Here is a 16,804-nt window from a genome sequence, read left to right as displayed (position 1 = left end):
ACACACACACACTTCATGTTTGAGTCCAAAACGTTTTTCAACATCCCTGCTGATCATTTTCTAAATGATCTATCAGTGTTTATATTGACTTCTTCCTTCCAGACAGACGCTGGTTTCAGTTTATTAACCTGCAGAGAGAAAATCCATCACAGTCAGTGTTTCAGAAGCTGTGTGTTGTCTTTAGTTTCGCTGAGAGAAATGTTTGGAGGTAAAATGAGTCATTTTGGCCCATTTAAATTACAGCTGCATTTATCACATCATCATCAGATCATCATCTGATGGAAACAATCCCAAAGACTTTCATACAAATGAAATGCACTCAGGAAGCAACAGAAAGATACAGGACTAAAACTTAATATTGATATGAATGTGAATAATATTTGAGTAATCATTGATCTGATCAGAGATCGCATTATAGACCAAAAAGACCTAAACATTGTACATTTTTTATAAAATATTAAATACATTCACCCACCTGTTTTTAAAGACACAAATAGACTCTGAATGTCTGTTATCATCTGATCAGATGATCAACACACTGAACACGTTTAAACCAGAAAGGCCAGATCTATGAATCCACCTTAACACCAGTAACTAGTCTGGTGCCTGCTCATAATACACATGACCTGCAGCTAAACACCAAATCCTGATGACAATTTAACATATCACCTTCTTTTATGGAAATATTACAGTGATAAAAACGTTATTAGGCTACATGTAGTCATACTTTCTATACATTTACATCTTCTTGCAACTAACAAACTGTTTTTCTATTTAAAAACAAGGATTATAATGTTAGCAAGCAGCCTAACAGTTGTGTTTTTTCACAAGCATGGTCACTAATGATATCTAAGGATACTGTTTTTGTGTGGCTAGCATGGCTGCTAATGTTAGCTACTGATATTGTTCCTGTGTGGCTAGCATGGCTGCTAAACTTAGCTGTGGTATCATGGTCGCAGTAATTTGCACACTGTCCACAGACACTAGTATTTGTCTATAATTTATTCCATTAATCCAGCAGAACAGAGTATTTGCGCCAAGTGTGTTGCTAAGCTAAGCTATTGTTGCTAGGCTAGGTTATCATTGCATTACTCTGTTTTCGTTTTGTGTAGCCCCGGGCCTCTAAGGCTAAATGTGTTAGCTTTAGCTGAACAATAGAACATGTTAGCTTAAAGCATGCTAACTTGGCTAACAACAGAACAATTTGTTAGCTAAGATAGCATGCTTAAAGCCGTGTGTGTGAGACCTGTGGACCTCTATGATGCAGTAACACAACTCTCACTGCCACATGCTGTGACCCGCAGTGCTTCAGGAACTGGAGGAAAACCACTTCCACCTGGCAAACCAAGCTGACACTCACTGGTTTATTGATCCATTCAGTTTAAAATCATATACTTTTATTCAGCTGCAGTTGCCCAAATGTTTGGTCCATGAGCTCCCATCCCTGTTACTTCAGTCCAGGTAGAAGTGCAGACTGTCAAACAGGAAGTGGGAGACTCCAATATGATTTATAGTGGGGGGGCCCAGACTGTACTAAGTGTGGAAGAGTACAGAGGGGTCTTTTTGAGAGATCCTTTTAAAGTTCCCTAAACAGCATCTGTTGTAAAGATGTCTGTTTCAGGACACTGGAAATCATGTTTAAACACTGTCTTTGTTGTTTTTTCATAAAAATGTTAAATGAATGGATCAACTAATTAACGCTGACTGAGGTTTTGTCTCTGTCGGAGGATCTTCCTGTTAAAACCATGAGGAAGAAGCTCCTCAGGGCTTAGCTGAGCCCAACAGCCACGGGCTCGGCACAGCTGTTTACTTCTGTGTTGTTTGCCAAGTTTACTTTTGTTCTTTTGAAGTTTTTTACCCCATTTATACTTTGTCCTTCACCCTCCGCGGGTGGTCTCATCCTTATATATACATATATATATATATATATATATATATATATATATATATATATATATATATATATATATATATATATATATATGTATATATATTCCCCAAATCTCCACCTAAACCAGCCTGAACGATACTGTCTGGTGAAAAGACAAATCAGACATTCCTTCCTCCACCAGTTGTTCTATGAGGCTAGCATGGCTGCTAATGTTGGCTGGTGATATTGGTGTTTATGTGCGGCTGCTAATGGTGAAAAATGAATCAGATTTAAATACTGACTGAAGGAAGAAGGAGACCAGTGAGACGCTGACGACCAGCAGATCCAGCAAGTTAAACCAGTTTCTGCAGAAGGAGCCCTGATGGAGGAACGCTCCGTGGACCGTCATCTGGCACAGAGAGACACGACGTCAGCAGCAAATCAACAGAAGAAGAGAAGGAACAAAACGTGTTTCTTCCTAACTGACGGAGATTTTTACCTTTAACAGAATCTCCACAGTGAAGATGGAGGTGAAGGCGTAGTCTGCATAACCCAGAATCTACACAAACAAACAAACACTGATAAAAACACACTTCACATACTGTAAACATGGAGATGGAAGTAAATACACTCAGCTCCAGACTGAGACTTTAAATACAGTTTAATGGCCAGCTTTACTGCAGAGTGACGACGTTTCCCAGCGCAGCAAAGAATGAGATCTAAAGTTTGTGCGTCTTTAGGCTCTGGGATCTCAGTACCTGTCAGTCCCGAGTCCGGTCCTGCAAGTCTTTTTGGATCGTGCGAAGTGAAGTCTGAAGTCGTCAGTTTTCTGTCACACCACACAGCTAACATGTCAAATCAATATCATGTATTGGTTAAAGGGATGGTTGCGTTTCTTAACGAGTCAGACTATGCTGTAGTGATGTCACAGTGATGTCATTGTGTTCACAGATCAACTCGATTACAAAATGATTTTTACTGATAGAAACAACAAAACGACCAAAAGAATAAATCTTAATGATCCTTTTAGTTGAAGAAAATTACATCATTTTTGAAATTTTTTAGGGAATACACGGGTTTTTATCCAGAACGGAGAATAATAAAGGGTTAACCTCTTCTCTGTGTGTGTGTGTGTGTGTGTGTGTGTGTGTGTGTGTGTGTATATACATGCAGTATGTGTGTGTGTTGATTGTATGTTAAAGGTAATTTCTTTCCTCAGCTGCTGCTAATTGCTATGTCTTGCATGAAGACAGCTGCTGCACAGAGTGTGTGTTTCCGTGTGTGTGTGTGTGTGTGTGTGTGTGTGTGTGTGTGTGTGTGTGTGTGTGCGTACAGTACGTATTCTCAGGATCAGACAGTAAACTGGTGATTTTCCCTCCATGTGTTTCCTACTTTAACCCGGTTAGTCACTGACCCACTTGTGCTGTGTAATCTGCTGAAGCCCCGCCCCCGGCTCAAACCGCAGCGGCGTGTCAACGACATCATCAGAGACACAGCGATGATGAGGCCTCGCTGACCCACACACTAGCCCCTCAGTTTGGACTTCCTTCCATCGTTAGCTTAGCCACAGTGCTAGTTTTTTGTTGAGTACTTTTAATTTTAACTTTTGTGATGTAACCCTTCTTCAGGAACCAATCAAATCAGCAGTCATTAGCTCACACCACAGGCATGTTAGCATGTTAGCATGTTAGCATGTTTCAGTTCACAGCAGAGCTTCCATACGTGATGATGTTGTTGGTGTTTTTTAGACTCACGTTGTTCCTGAAGGAGTGGGCTCTGATTGGATCCTCAGCAGCCAATGAGCAGCTGCTAAGGATGATGAAGACGAGGATGAGGTTGGTGAAGATGTGGTGGTGGATCAGAGTGTGACAGGCCACACGGATACTGGAGACAGAGGCAGAGAGAGACTCACTGTTAAAGGTATTCAGGTGTCAGCTCGGTTCATAGTAACCAAGACCAGAACCCAGGCCAAGACCAGAACCCAGGCCAAGACCAGGACCCAGGCCAAGACCAGGACCCAGGCCAAGACCAGGACCCAGGCCAAGACCAGAACCCAGGCCTGGACCTGACATGTTTTGTTGGATGAGCAGAGGTGTAGCGGTGCAGGTATACGGTGTATATCCACCTCTGGACAGGAGCGTACTGGTCCATGAGTCATGTGACAGTCTTTCATGGTGTTTACTGCGTGCAGAGACTTTTGTTCCCTGACTTTAGCCTTTAAGGCAGGCAGCGTAAGCTCTCAGGTGAGTCTGGGGAAAGGGGCTTTCTTAGGACAAACTCAGGGAGCAAATGCTCGTCTTTGTATGTCACCAAACAAACTGTGTGGCCAAGTTCAGCTTTAAGCAGCGCAGGTGGTGACTGACTGATACAGGTTTGTCCCTCGGGGACGTGGTCTCGACTCGGCTGCTGATAGCAGCTCTCGTACCGACTCGCTGCCCTCAGCACTTCCTGTACCTGCTGACCTGCAGCTCGTACACCGAACAATATCCAAGAGACCGACTGGAGGCTTCGTTCATGTACCAGAGTCAGACAGTAGACTCGCTGCTTGTTAGCTTGTTAGCCTGTTAGCTTGTTAGCCTGTGGATATTGTGCCTGTCAGTGTTAATAATTGTTTCGTATTATGATTTAAATACTTTTATCGTCTGCAGCTCATTTTCTTATTTCTGTCACGATACAACCAACATACGAGTTGGCAGATTTGTGTTTATTTACTGTGAAGTTAATACACACGAAGCACCGACACAATTATCACAGTAAGTAAAGTAAAACACTTTATTTCATAAGTTATCAGCTTCATGTCGCCGTGTGAGACAGGAACAGGAGTGGGACTTCTAGACTCTCTACTAGAGTTCGGTCCAGACCTGCTCTGTAGGAAAAGTGCAATGAGATAACTTCTGTTATGAACTGGCGCTATATAAATAAAATTGAATTGAATTATGCTAATGCTAATGCTAATATATATATACATGTTGCCCAGGGCTGCGGTCGAAAAGTCCCTCCTAAACACTTCTCCTTTCCCTCAACGGAAATCGTCATGAGGTCGAGGAAAGATGAAGGAGAATTCCTCAGGACGTCCGTGGTGCTGAGAGAATCCGCCTCCACTCCCGCTAGGCGACGTCATTATGCGACGGGTCTGTCACGGTGAAACTACAATGTTCCGAAGATGGACTACAAAAAGCGCATCTTATTCCGCCCTGTGCGTTCTTACCGCGTGGTTTCATGCAGGCAACATAAACGTGGACAACATAACTTCATTAACGCGGTTGGATGCAAATAGAAAAACTAATACAGGCAGGAAGCTGGAGGTCGGTCACAGCTGGGGGTCCTGCGAGAAGGTCAGTCTGTAATGACGTCACACTAAATGGTGCGTCGCTTTAAATGTTGCCACCGCAAGGAATTGTGGGACGGCATTCTCTCCTTTCCCTTCGTAAAGGATGGTCCAGTGTGTCCTGCTAAAGGAGATAAGAGAGGACGCCCTGAAGCAGCTTTCCTTAGCCTTTAGATAACGGGACCAGCTCTCATCATGGCCGCCACCGAGACGCTTCCACGTCATTTCACTCAGTCAGGAAGCTTCCTGAGCAAAAACACCGTCCGACCGCAGCCCAGCTGGAGTTCGACTTACGGGTTTGTGTTGCTGAGGCAGAAGAACGCACTGCCTTCTGGGATTGGAAGAACCTTCTCTTTAGGAGGAGCCAGGTCGGCCATCTTCAACTGAACGCCTCCGTCTGACAGGAGGAGAGGAGGAGGCGAACGTTAAATAAGCATCATTTTCATACTGAATTATATATTAATGTTTGTATTGGTTTATTCAACAGGGACAGAGCTCATAATCAGCTCCGCTGTTAGCCACCTGTTGTACCTGGACTAAAGATTTTAACATCAAGGTTTTAATTGATCATTAGTTGTTAAATGAAGACGTGACCAACCAGCAGTCTGCCATTATTACTGTCTGTCATCAATACATGTCTTTTGAATGTCATGATTTTTTTATTATTATTGGATAATGTCAGGCAAGTATGGAAGCGTATACAGGACTATATTAAGCCATAATGTAAACTTGGAAATGAAAATAGAATTCCACAATTGCATTATAATTTTACACGTTTGTGTTATTTGAGTAAAAATTTCATTTCCACATACTCGTGTGGGCGTTCAGTGACTGTATAAAAATGAAAAAGCTGCCGTACCCCGCTGAGCTGTGTTTAATGGTAACCGGACGTTCTCACACTGATGGCAGCTGCCAGCTGCTCGTCGGTCCAAACAAACTAAACGCTCTCACACCGAAGGCGCAGCCCTCGGGAGCAGCTCGGGGTTCAGCGTCGCTCCCGAGGACACTTGGACATGCGGGCCCGGGATCGAACCGCCGATCTAACGATTAGTGGACGACCCGCTCTACCACTAAGCTACAGTTTCAAAACGAAAATGAGAATGCAATTTAAGAATTTGAAAATGAAAATGAAAACTGCATTTGACATTTCATTTTCAAAGACTTGACCTGCTGTACAGGAAACAGCTCCGTTCGTCTGAACGCGCTTCAGGTTCGTTTGCTCTGACTGGTTTGAACAAACAGCTGCTTCACTTGCTCTGATTCTGTTCTCGTAGAATCAGTTGAATCTCGAGGCCACAAATACAGTTTCATTGAAACTAAATCATCTAAATATCAACTTTCAGATTTTTCTCTCCATCTCTCTTCACGTCTTTTAATTTCTTTACAAAATGTCTTAAACATGACGCAACTCATTTTTTCAGATGATGACTGACCGTCTTCTCCTTCAGGAAGCTCCTCTTCCTCCTCGTACTCGGTGTCTTCGTCGATGTCCACCTGCAGAGACAAACAGCAGTCAGACTGACGGACTCACACTTAACATCAAAGATTAAAGTCACACCTCCACGTTCACCTTCACTTCTTCTTCTTCTTCTTCTTCAACCTCCTCCTCCTCTGCTCCCTCTGTCTTCTTACTGGAGAAACAACAGGAAACAGTTTGACAGGAAGAACCAAACCACTCGGGTCTCCTAGTTCCACTTCTTCTCCCTCCACCCCTCCACCCCTCCATCACTCACTCTTTCTTCTTGTCGTCTCCGTCTCCTCCGGCCAGGTTGTCCACAGCGATGGCCAAGAAGACGTTCAGCAGGATGTCTGACACGTTAAGAACACGCAACAACATCAAACACAGATCACTGTGGTTTCCTGCAGCACCTGAACGCACTTCAGAGAAGGGTGTGTGTTGTTTGACTGACAGGTGTCTCAGCCTATCACCGTCAGCTGTGAAACATGATGAATCTTTATCGGCATGCTGATTATTTATGAGTACTTATGCTAATGTTAGCATGTTCATAGTAACACAATAGCCTGTGGTGCTTGTTAGCATGCTAACACATTACGCTGCGTTATACTGGGAGCTATTAATATTGTTGTTGTCAGCATCCAAGTAACTCTGATGTGCAGAACTCACTGTTTTAACCCTCTCACGACCAACTCTGTGATCAGACAGTCCAGAGTCTGATGACGTGAGCGCTCACATCATTTCTAAAGTGGGAACTTAAAACCTGAAGGGGTTAAATGAGGAGCTGGATTTGAAACCACTTTTCAGTTTCAGTTCAGTGGATAATGCACAGTATGTTCCTGAAAGATACGAATAATAATAATACAAATTGAATTTGAAAGTGCAGACTGACTCTAGTTCTAGAGTGTTTTTGAAACTCGTTGGTCTCATTAAAGGTCTGATCTTCAGACTGTTTCGCTTCTCTGCACTTTGGAAGCAGACATTCCTGCTCGGCTTCAGCCCGTTAACTAAAACTAAATTCTGTTTTTAGTAAAACAAAAAACAAGATGACTGAAACGTTGGTTTGGACGTCTTCTAATTTTGGTCACATGACTAACTGATGGAGTGTCCACGAGGAACCACCTCAGACACTGATGAAGACGTCTGAAGAAGAGTTGTTATGTTGAAGCTCGCGCTGTGATTAGCCTCAGGCTAATAGCTTAGCATGTTTACAGAGGAGAATGGATGTTCCTGTGTGGACGCCTCACTGCAGCACAGGGAACTTGTTCCAGGATCCAGGACCTGACGGAGGTGACGGGGGCTGCAGGTGAAGGATACAGTTACCGCAGATGAAGAGGATGACGAAGTAAACGCAGACGATCATCCCTGGGAACACGGGGCCTCCGTACGCCATGATGCCATCATACATCACCACGTTCCAGTCCTCACCTGTCAGGATCTGCACACACGGTCAACGCCACGGTCAGCAGTGACATCACTGATCAGCTGTGTCATTGGTCATCATCATCATCAATAAATACGAAACTAAACATCTGCTTGAACTCTGCACCGTCATGATCCGTGTTCTGATCCACAAATGGGACATTTTAAAATAATCTCTTTTTTCTGGGCACAGCACCGTAAAATCTAACCGCGTTCTTCGAGTTCTACTTGTATATAAAGTAGAAAAGAAGCTCAGAGCAGCTCCAGGTGACACCCGGGGCTCAGGTGTGTTACCTGGAAGCAGGTGAGCAGCGCCTGAGGGAAGGCGTCGAAGGTGCTGCGTTTGGTCTGCGTCTCGTCGAAGTTGAACTTCCCTCCGAACAGCTGCATGCCGAGCAGAGCGAAGATGATGAGGAAGAGGAAGAGGAGGAGCAGCAGGGAGGCGATGGACTTCATGGAGTTCAGCAGGGACGCCACCAGATTGGACAGAGCCGTCCAATGGCTGCGCAGAGACAGAGTGACATCAGAGGAGGAGCAGATGACTCAGGGGTGAGCCGTGTCACCTGGTTCAGGTGTGTTTTCTCACCGTGTGACCTTGAAGATCCTCAGCAGGCGGACGCAGCGCAGCACGGAGATCCCCAGAGGAGGCATGATCTCCAGCTCCACCAGGATGGTCTCCACGATGCCTCCGCACACCACGAAGCAGTCGAAGCGGTTAAAGAACGCCACGAAGTAATGAGCCAAACCCAGACTGTACATCTTCAGCAGCATCTCCACCGTGAACAGAGACAGCAGCACCTTGTTGGCGATGTCTGCGGAGAGACGGACACTCTTACTTCTTTAATATATGAGCTCATGTCTTTGTCGCACATTTTTTCCCAAATCTGTGACATTTAAGCAGAGATCCAGTTATTAAATTATTAAAATCAATAGAGTTTTATCTGATCTATAAAAACGTTATTTATCTACAAGCTAAACTAAATCCATGTAGACTTTGACGTATTCGTCCCTCGCCAGGTTGCAGAGGTTTGAGCAGTGGTGGAAAGGAACTACACCTTTGGGGTGTTTCCATTTCATGCCACTTCATACTTCTATAAAAAATATTGTACTTTTTACTTAATTTATCTGATAACTTTCAGATTCAGATTAATAACACAAAATATGATCAACAAATAAATTATGATGTAATATTATTACAGGTTAAGATCACTTTATGGGGGGAGGGGGTTAACAACCTACCCAGCAGTAAATCAGCTGCACCTTTGCCAGTGATGAACATATCAATATATCAATAATCAATGCATCAATATTTATAATCCAGTAATATATATTATTCTGCATAAAGCGTACTTTGAGTTTATTTGGATACTTTTCCTTGTAACACAGTATTTGTGAGTCCGTCCTCCGCTGAGTTTGTGTGTTTGTGTTCTGAGGCCGGAACATTAGCAGAGAACCATGATATCTGATGATATCATCTGTTCACCAAACTGTGTGTGTGTTGTTACCTTGGACTTGTGTCAGCCAATCAGGTTGGTTGTAGTGCTCGGAGGCACTGAGGGAGGTGTTGAGGAAGACGAGCAGCAGAACCAGCCAATAGAACGTCACCGATTTGACGGCAGTGCGACAGTTCCTGCGACAGACTCGGTTCCACCGCCGCAGCGTCCGACTGAGAGAGAGGAAGACAGTCGGCATCGCAGCGAAGTGATAAAATGTTCTCTCCTGAATGTCTGACAGTCAGTGAACTCACCAGCAGCCGATCTTCATCATCCGTGAGCTGAAACGAGACTGAGGTTAGTTTTAAACACGTGCAGTTTGTCCTGAGGGGGGCGCTACAGGAAAGATCAAATCTGACGGTTCATCCTCAGGAGAGCAGGAAGGAGATCAGATTACTGACAGTCTACTGACAGTCTGACGCTGGAACATTTCCGCTCAGTGTCGGACAAACGCAAGTCCAGGGAAAAGACGTCAGGAGACACTTTATCAGGAGTAACATGTGACATCATGGTCCTGGACAAACGAGACTTTTGCTCTGAAGCTTCATGTTGTCTCTCTGAAGGTTTGTTGGAGGAGTTTTCAGGTTTGGCTTCTGAGCAGCAGGTGAGAACGACCCGGACAATGATGAACAAATGAACCTGCATCTCGATAACTTTTGTCTTATTAGAGAGGGGGTGTCCCCCAGTGGACATCTGAACCACATCAGAGACGTGGTGGAGACACATCCAGAAGACATGAGAGCGAATGAGCCTCATGTTTCTGACCTCAACAGCTTTTTCACTGATTACAGACATCTGCGGTTATTGATCCTGATGTTTGGCAGGAAGCTTCACAAACTGACTGTTAGTGTGTGTGTGTGTGTGTGTGTGTGTGTGTGTGTGTGTGTGTGTGTCTGTGTATGTGTGTGTGTGTGTGTGTGTGTGTGTGTGTGTTACCAGCAGGCCTGGCAGCAGTTGGTGTGTTCCTCGTCGATGTTCACAGTGTTTTCAGATGCTGTTTCACTGGCAGGAAGACTCGCTGACAGACAGGAACAGACAGACAGTCAGTAAGGTGGACAGTCAGTAAGGTGGACAGTCATGATGGTGGACATTCATGATGGTGGACAGTCAGTAAGGTGGACAGTCATGATGGTGGACAGTCAGTAAGTTGGACAGTCAGTAAGGTGGACAGTCAACATGGTGGACAGTCATGAAGGTGGACAGTCTGTATGGTGGACAGTCAGGAAGGTTGGACAGTCAGTAAGGTGGACAGCCATGATGGTGGACAGTCATGATGGTGGACAGTCAGTAAGGTGGACAGTCAACATGGTGGACAGTCATGAAGGTGGACAGTCATGATGGTGGACAGTCAGTAAGGTGGACAGTCAGTAAGGTGGACAGTCATGATGGTGGACAGTCTGCATGGTGGACAGTCAGGAAGGTGGACAGTCAGTAAGGTGGACAGTCATGATGGTGGACAGTCATGATGGTGGACAGTCAGTAAGGTGGACAGTCATGATGGTGGACAGTCATGATGGTGGACAGTCAGTAAGGTGGACAGTCCCTCTCAGACTGCAGACACAACTCAGGGCTGAAAAACGTCTTCTTCTAATAAATAACTGAATGTGCCTGTTTTGACAATATGGCAAACAGAAGCAAATACAACATCTATCAGTGAAACTAAATGCAACTTTTAGTGGCATTAATACGTTAAAAATACAACACAGCATTTCTGATCGCTTAGATTCATTAGCTATTATTATATATCATTATTATTATTATAATGTCATACTACTTTATTTGCTAGACTGATGCAAACATATACACAGTATTATGTATGTATATAAATAGTATACAAATATTTATATACTATTATACTGTGCTATTTACAGTGTATGTACTGTACATACAATATTATATGTACATAACATTTCCTTTTTTAGCCTGAAAAGACTTTTAAAAACCGTCTCTGCTGACACCGCCACTCTGCCTCTGCTGATTGTTTAGCTGAGTGTGTGTGTTGGTAGATGCTTTCTGATCTGAACTGGATGCCAGTAAATCCTGACTGAACTGGATCCAGCTGAACGGAGACAGTAAAACCTCCTGAACAGAAACAGGGTCAGATAAATATGAGAGACCCAGATATTTTACAGGGACAGAGTGAAGTCTTTCTACATTTAGACTGAAAGAGAAATGAACACACACACACACACACACACACACACACACGCACACACACACTCCTGCAGCACTTACTCTGCATGTGTATGTGTGTGTACTTGTACTTGCTACAGAGTGAGGACATTTTGGCCGGTCCTCACAACTTCAAAGGGCTGTTTGAAGGTTCAGACTTGGTTTGAAGGGTTAGGTTAGAGTTAGGTTAAGGTTAGGGAATGCATTATGTCGGTCCTCGCAAAGATAGAAGTACAAGGTTGTGTGTGTGTAAAGGGTCTGTTGTAAGTGATAATAAAGAGCTGATATATATGATGAAGACTGTGGTTTCACCGTGCGTTTCGTTGGAGTGACTGAACCATCCGAACTTCCCTCTCTTCTTGTCTGACAGATCGCCCAGTGACGGACCTGAGAGAGGAGAAGTACAACATGTCAGCACCGACACGTTACATGCATTCACTGAAGAGCAAACCTGAAACAAAGGGCCACTCATCACTCCTCGGACATCACACAGGAATCAGTCCATGTTTTACTTAGAGTGGTGGAAGAAGTATTCTGATTCTTTACTTAAGTAAAAGTACTAATACAACAATCTAAAAATACGCAATCACAAGTAAAAGTGCTGCAGAGGAAAGAAGAAAAAACACTGGGAAACTTTAATCTTTAACTGTGTTGTATTTGTGTGTTTTAAAAATCTTTATCTGAAAGTAACTAAAGCTGTCAGAGAAATGTAGTGGAGTAAAAAGTACAATATTTCCCTCTGAGATGTGGTGCAGTAGAAGTATAAACTAGGATAAAATGGAAATACTCAAGTAAAGTACAAGAACCTTAAAATTGTACATAAATACAGTACTTGAGTAAATGTAGCCTACTGAGTTACTTTCCACCACTGGTTAGTAATGATGTCACAGCTGAGATCTTCTGATGAGTTTCTGCCTCATTGACTGACTAATTTGTTTTAATTGGCTTCATTAATTGACATCCATTAACTTGTTGTCACTGACTGATGTTTTAATTAACTGTGAATAAATGAACGTGCATCTGTATCTCAGGCGCTATTTTAAACTGCAGAGCTGAAGGAACAAATCTGAGGAAATTATCACACGACGTACACAACCAGTCAAACCACGTAACACACACACACTGTCTCTGTCTTACGTGGGTTTCCGTCCTCGTCCAGTTCGTCCATGTCCTCAGCCTGAGTGATCCAATCCATGTATCCACACAGATCCTCCTCCATCTGCTGCTTCTCCCTCAGCTTCTGGAAATCTCCCCGAGCCTTCGCCTTCTCCCTCTCCTTACTGAACTCTCTGCAACATTCACACAACGTTCAAACTACATTCAATAAGCATTTGAATCTCATACAAAAGTTATGAAGTCATTATAGACCTGTGGAACTGGAACATTTCTCTGCTTTCATTTTCAGAATTTGCATGTTTAAAGAAATGTCTTTTCTTTTTTGGAAAGTGAGTTTTTTATGAGATATGACGAACCCGCTGAGGACTCCCAGAACCAGGTTGAGAACGAAGAACGATCCAAAAATCACCAGACTGACAAAATAAACCCAGGGCAGCTCGAACCCAATGGCATCATTCATCTGCACACACACAAGGAAATATCACAGTATCTGATATTTCGTGAAGACATGAAGAACAACAGCCTGATAAATAAAGAGTATTTTACCCAGTAGAGTACGTCGGTCCATCCCTCCATAGTGATGCACTGGAACACGGTCAACATGGCGAAGAAGAAGTTGTCGAAGTTGGTGATTCCTCCATTGGGACCGTCCCACCTCCCCCGACACTCTGTGCCGTTAATGACGCACTGACGGCCGTGACCGGCAAACGCACACGGCACCGGGTCGTCCTCCACATAATTATCTGGAAAATAATAAGATTCAATCAAAATGCTCCAAGAGCTTCATTTGAGCTGCACAGGTGTGCGCTGAGATTATTTCACTACTTGTTATTTGATATTTTAAACATTTGCTGGCCTCATATTGTAATATGTTAATTTGATATTTGCTTAAATGTTTCCTCTATTTTTACATTTGTCTTCATTATTAGCACATTCAAATATCAGCCAGATGCTGTGTGACATCAGACTATTTACTTGAAATACTGTCTTGGTATTTTGTGCAACGGAAGGTCGATGGTTAGATCCCGGCTTCCCCCAGCCTGGGCTCCCGAGGGCTGTGCGTAAATGATTAGTTTCTTTTGACTGATGAGCAATTGGCATCTGGCATCATGGGGTGAATGTGATATGTAGTGTGTGAAGTGCTTTGACTGGTTGGAAGACTAGAAAGGCGCTATACAAGTACAGTTAATTTACCATTCATATTTCCTCAGCAGTTATTGATTCTATTGCACTTCATTAGTCGACAGCTGAAACATTGAATTTGCTGTATATTGTGTGATATTGGCCTGGATATTGTGTGTGTGTATGTGTGTTTGTGTACCTGCTCCTATGTAGTAGCAGGTCTTGTGCATGCGTCCTATGAAGAGCTCCAGACCGATGATGGCATAGATGATGATGACGAAGAGAACCAGCAGAGCGATGTGGAGCAGAGGAACCATCGCCTTCATGATGGAGTTCAACACAATCTGCAGACCTGACAGACACACAGAGCTTTACCTGTGTACAACCATACAGGACAGACACACACTCTCCCTCCCTCCAGTCCAGTAAACTCACTGGGGACTCCAGAAACCAGTCTGAGGGGCCTCAGGACTCTGAAGGCTCTCAGAGCCTTGACATCCAGACCTCCAGGTTTCCCCGGCACATGATGAGTGGTCGCCTGCTCACCAGATTTATGAGTCATTGTCTCCAAGACGACGCTGAACAACCTACTCAACAACAAAAACAGAAGAGGAGGGTGACCGAAGTTTAAGATCCAACTCATCAGAAATGAAGCTGCAGTCTGAAGATAAAAAAAGGTAGAAAAACTCTAACACTTTCACTCTCTGATCTTGGAAACAGAGCAAATACAAGATGACAGAGTGATATACAACATGGCATCATCTGTATAACGGTGGAAATAAATGTTGTGGTTGTGAATCTTTTGTCCTTGAGAATGTAGATTGAGAAGAGGACTGGGCCCAGTACTGACCCCTGAGGGACGCCATGAATAAGGAGTCAGCAGTTTAAGGTTATGTTGCTGTGTAGACTTACAGATAAATATTAAACTAATTGATTAGGTGTATTTCTTTTCATTTACATAAAAAAATAAAATGTGCTAAAATTTTAAGCGTACAATGACAAAAAAAAAAGGTGACATATTTTAATGGGACATGTGAGGCTGCTGTTGATTCAGGGAGAGTTTAAAGAGACAGACTTTAGTCTTTGTCTTGTTTTTCATTCATAAAAAAACAGCTCACACAGATATGATGTCGGGAATGGCACCCCATGTCCTACAAGCAGGCAAAACCCTCTGTGTTGACCCTAGCAGCTTCCACTGTACACCCCTCAGGGCTCAATACTGGGCCCACTCTCTGATTTGGTTGTCTCAGACTGAGCTGAGTGTTAAGATGTAGCAACTTTTTTCAAGCTTTATTTAGAGTGACAAGTCTTTCCATCTCTTGCTTTGATGGTCTTTCTTTGTGACTGTCGTGTACCTGGAAAACTCACAAGTTGGAAAACTGAGCTGTCATGACCTGCTGCATAACCGCAAATGCAATATGCCGTTTTTGATATGGTGATTTTGATGTTTTTTGCTTACTTATTTTGAAAACCTAATATAAAGATGTTGTTAATGTAAATGTCATCTTGTTTTTTTGATGTGACGAAACATTAAAATGTACAGTAAAAGCACTGGACTAAATGACCGCAGAGTCACATTGCCAACCCAACCCACTGAAAAATACATTGTGATCAACTGCATGGAAGGACGAGGTCAAATCTAAGAGTATTAAAACTGCACAGTCACCAGAAGCAGCCATGAGCAGGAGATAATAAGTTTTTAGTGCTGTGATTTGTTCTAAAATCAGATTAATTTGGAAATAGGTGTGAATAAAAATCAAGGGGGTGTGGGGTCATTTTTTCCACTGTATCAAGTCAAAACACTAAACCCTCAGTGTCCCACATACAGCCGCCTCGCGGTGCATCATCTCTGACTGTAAAGTGGAACAGAGTGTCCTCAGGCAGCGTTACCATGACAACAGGCTACATCATCATCGCCCCGAGGTCGTCCCGAGTCATGTCACTGTCCTGCAGCGAGGACATAAGCCAACTTGGAGGACGAAGCTCAGGACCTGCAGGACTCACTATGACCTCAGCAGGTGACTCTAACACTCTGCTGCTGTTGAGTTATTACAGGCAGAATTAAAAACCTTTATTTTTAATGTCCCCGTCTATTTTATATTTGATGATATTTTGGTCAGAAGTCTCCCTGTTTTCTGTTTTATTTTGCTGTTGATACAAACTCAGCACTTCCTACATGTTTACCTGATGTCTTGATAAATTCAGTATAACGTTCAACAACAGTCATGTCATACTCACCACTCTGTCAAAAACACCTTCTGCCTAACAACTATACTGTTTTTATTCATCGATTATTTCTAGTCATTTCTACTTTGCTGTTTTTTCCGATTGCTGTCAAGTTACAAATTAAATTCAACACTTCCTCAAAATGTTTCACATTAAAAGCCCTCCAGTGGCTCAAATGACATCCTCCCTTTTCTGCTAGGCTTTAATGAAACATCTGCAGAAATTGTTGCGTTTTGCGCTAAGTAAGAAGTAACTGAGAGCAGCAGAGTGGTGAGGATGACATGACTCTATTGTTGTACTGATGGAGTTAGAGCTGTGGAACTGGACATTATACTGAACTGATCATGTGAGACATACTGCTAGAACCTTACAGGCAGTGGATCTAAAAATGTGACGTTTGTCCTGAGGGTGGCGCTAGAGGAAAGATCATGATCATAAAATCTACAGGGTTCATCCTCTGGAGAGCAGGGATGGATGAGATAAGGAACTTTCACATAAATCAGACCCATAGTTGTTGAGAAATATGTGTTGGACAGACAGACGGATGCTGAAAAACCTTTTCAATACATGCAGTGAAAAATAACTTTGCCCGACAAATG

At 43.2% G+C, this 16,804-nt stretch overlaps 1 protein-coding gene across 1 annotated transcript in view; it reads right to left on the bottom strand.

Annotated features, from left to right (window-relative positions):
- The window catches only part of cacna1fb (calcium channel, voltage-dependent, L type, alpha 1F subunit), a 56,117-nt gene that overhangs the window by 18,332 nt on the left and 20,981 nt on the right, over nucleotides 1–16,804 (bottom strand). Inside the window, 19 exon segments of the mRNA XM_044211621.1 lie at nucleotides 2,173–2,279; nucleotides 2,370–2,429; nucleotides 3,625–3,754; nucleotides 5,493–5,595; nucleotides 6,632–6,692; nucleotides 6,769–6,829; nucleotides 6,932–7,007; nucleotides 7,972–8,092; nucleotides 8,371–8,578; nucleotides 8,663–8,888; nucleotides 9,582–9,742; nucleotides 9,824–9,850; nucleotides 10,506–10,587; nucleotides 12,054–12,128; nucleotides 12,879–13,030; nucleotides 13,214–13,317; nucleotides 13,404–13,600; nucleotides 14,179–14,331; nucleotides 14,415–14,566. Of these exon segments, the coding sequence (XP_044067556.1) occupies nucleotides 2,173–2,279; nucleotides 2,370–2,429; nucleotides 3,625–3,754; nucleotides 5,493–5,595; nucleotides 6,632–6,692; nucleotides 6,769–6,829; nucleotides 6,932–7,007; nucleotides 7,972–8,092; nucleotides 8,371–8,578; nucleotides 8,663–8,888; nucleotides 9,582–9,742; nucleotides 9,824–9,850; nucleotides 10,506–10,587; nucleotides 12,054–12,128; nucleotides 12,879–13,030; nucleotides 13,214–13,317; nucleotides 13,404–13,600; nucleotides 14,179–14,331; nucleotides 14,415–14,566 (2,256 nt within the window).

The sequence above is a fragment of the Siniperca chuatsi genome, linkage group LG10 (assembly GCF_020085105.1).
Source record: "Siniperca chuatsi isolate FFG_IHB_CAS linkage group LG10, ASM2008510v1, whole genome shotgun sequence".
NCBI classification, from domain to species: domain Eukaryota; kingdom Metazoa; phylum Chordata; class Actinopteri; order Centrarchiformes; family Sinipercidae; genus Siniperca; species Siniperca chuatsi.
This window is presented reverse-complemented; position numbering and strand designations above follow the sequence as displayed.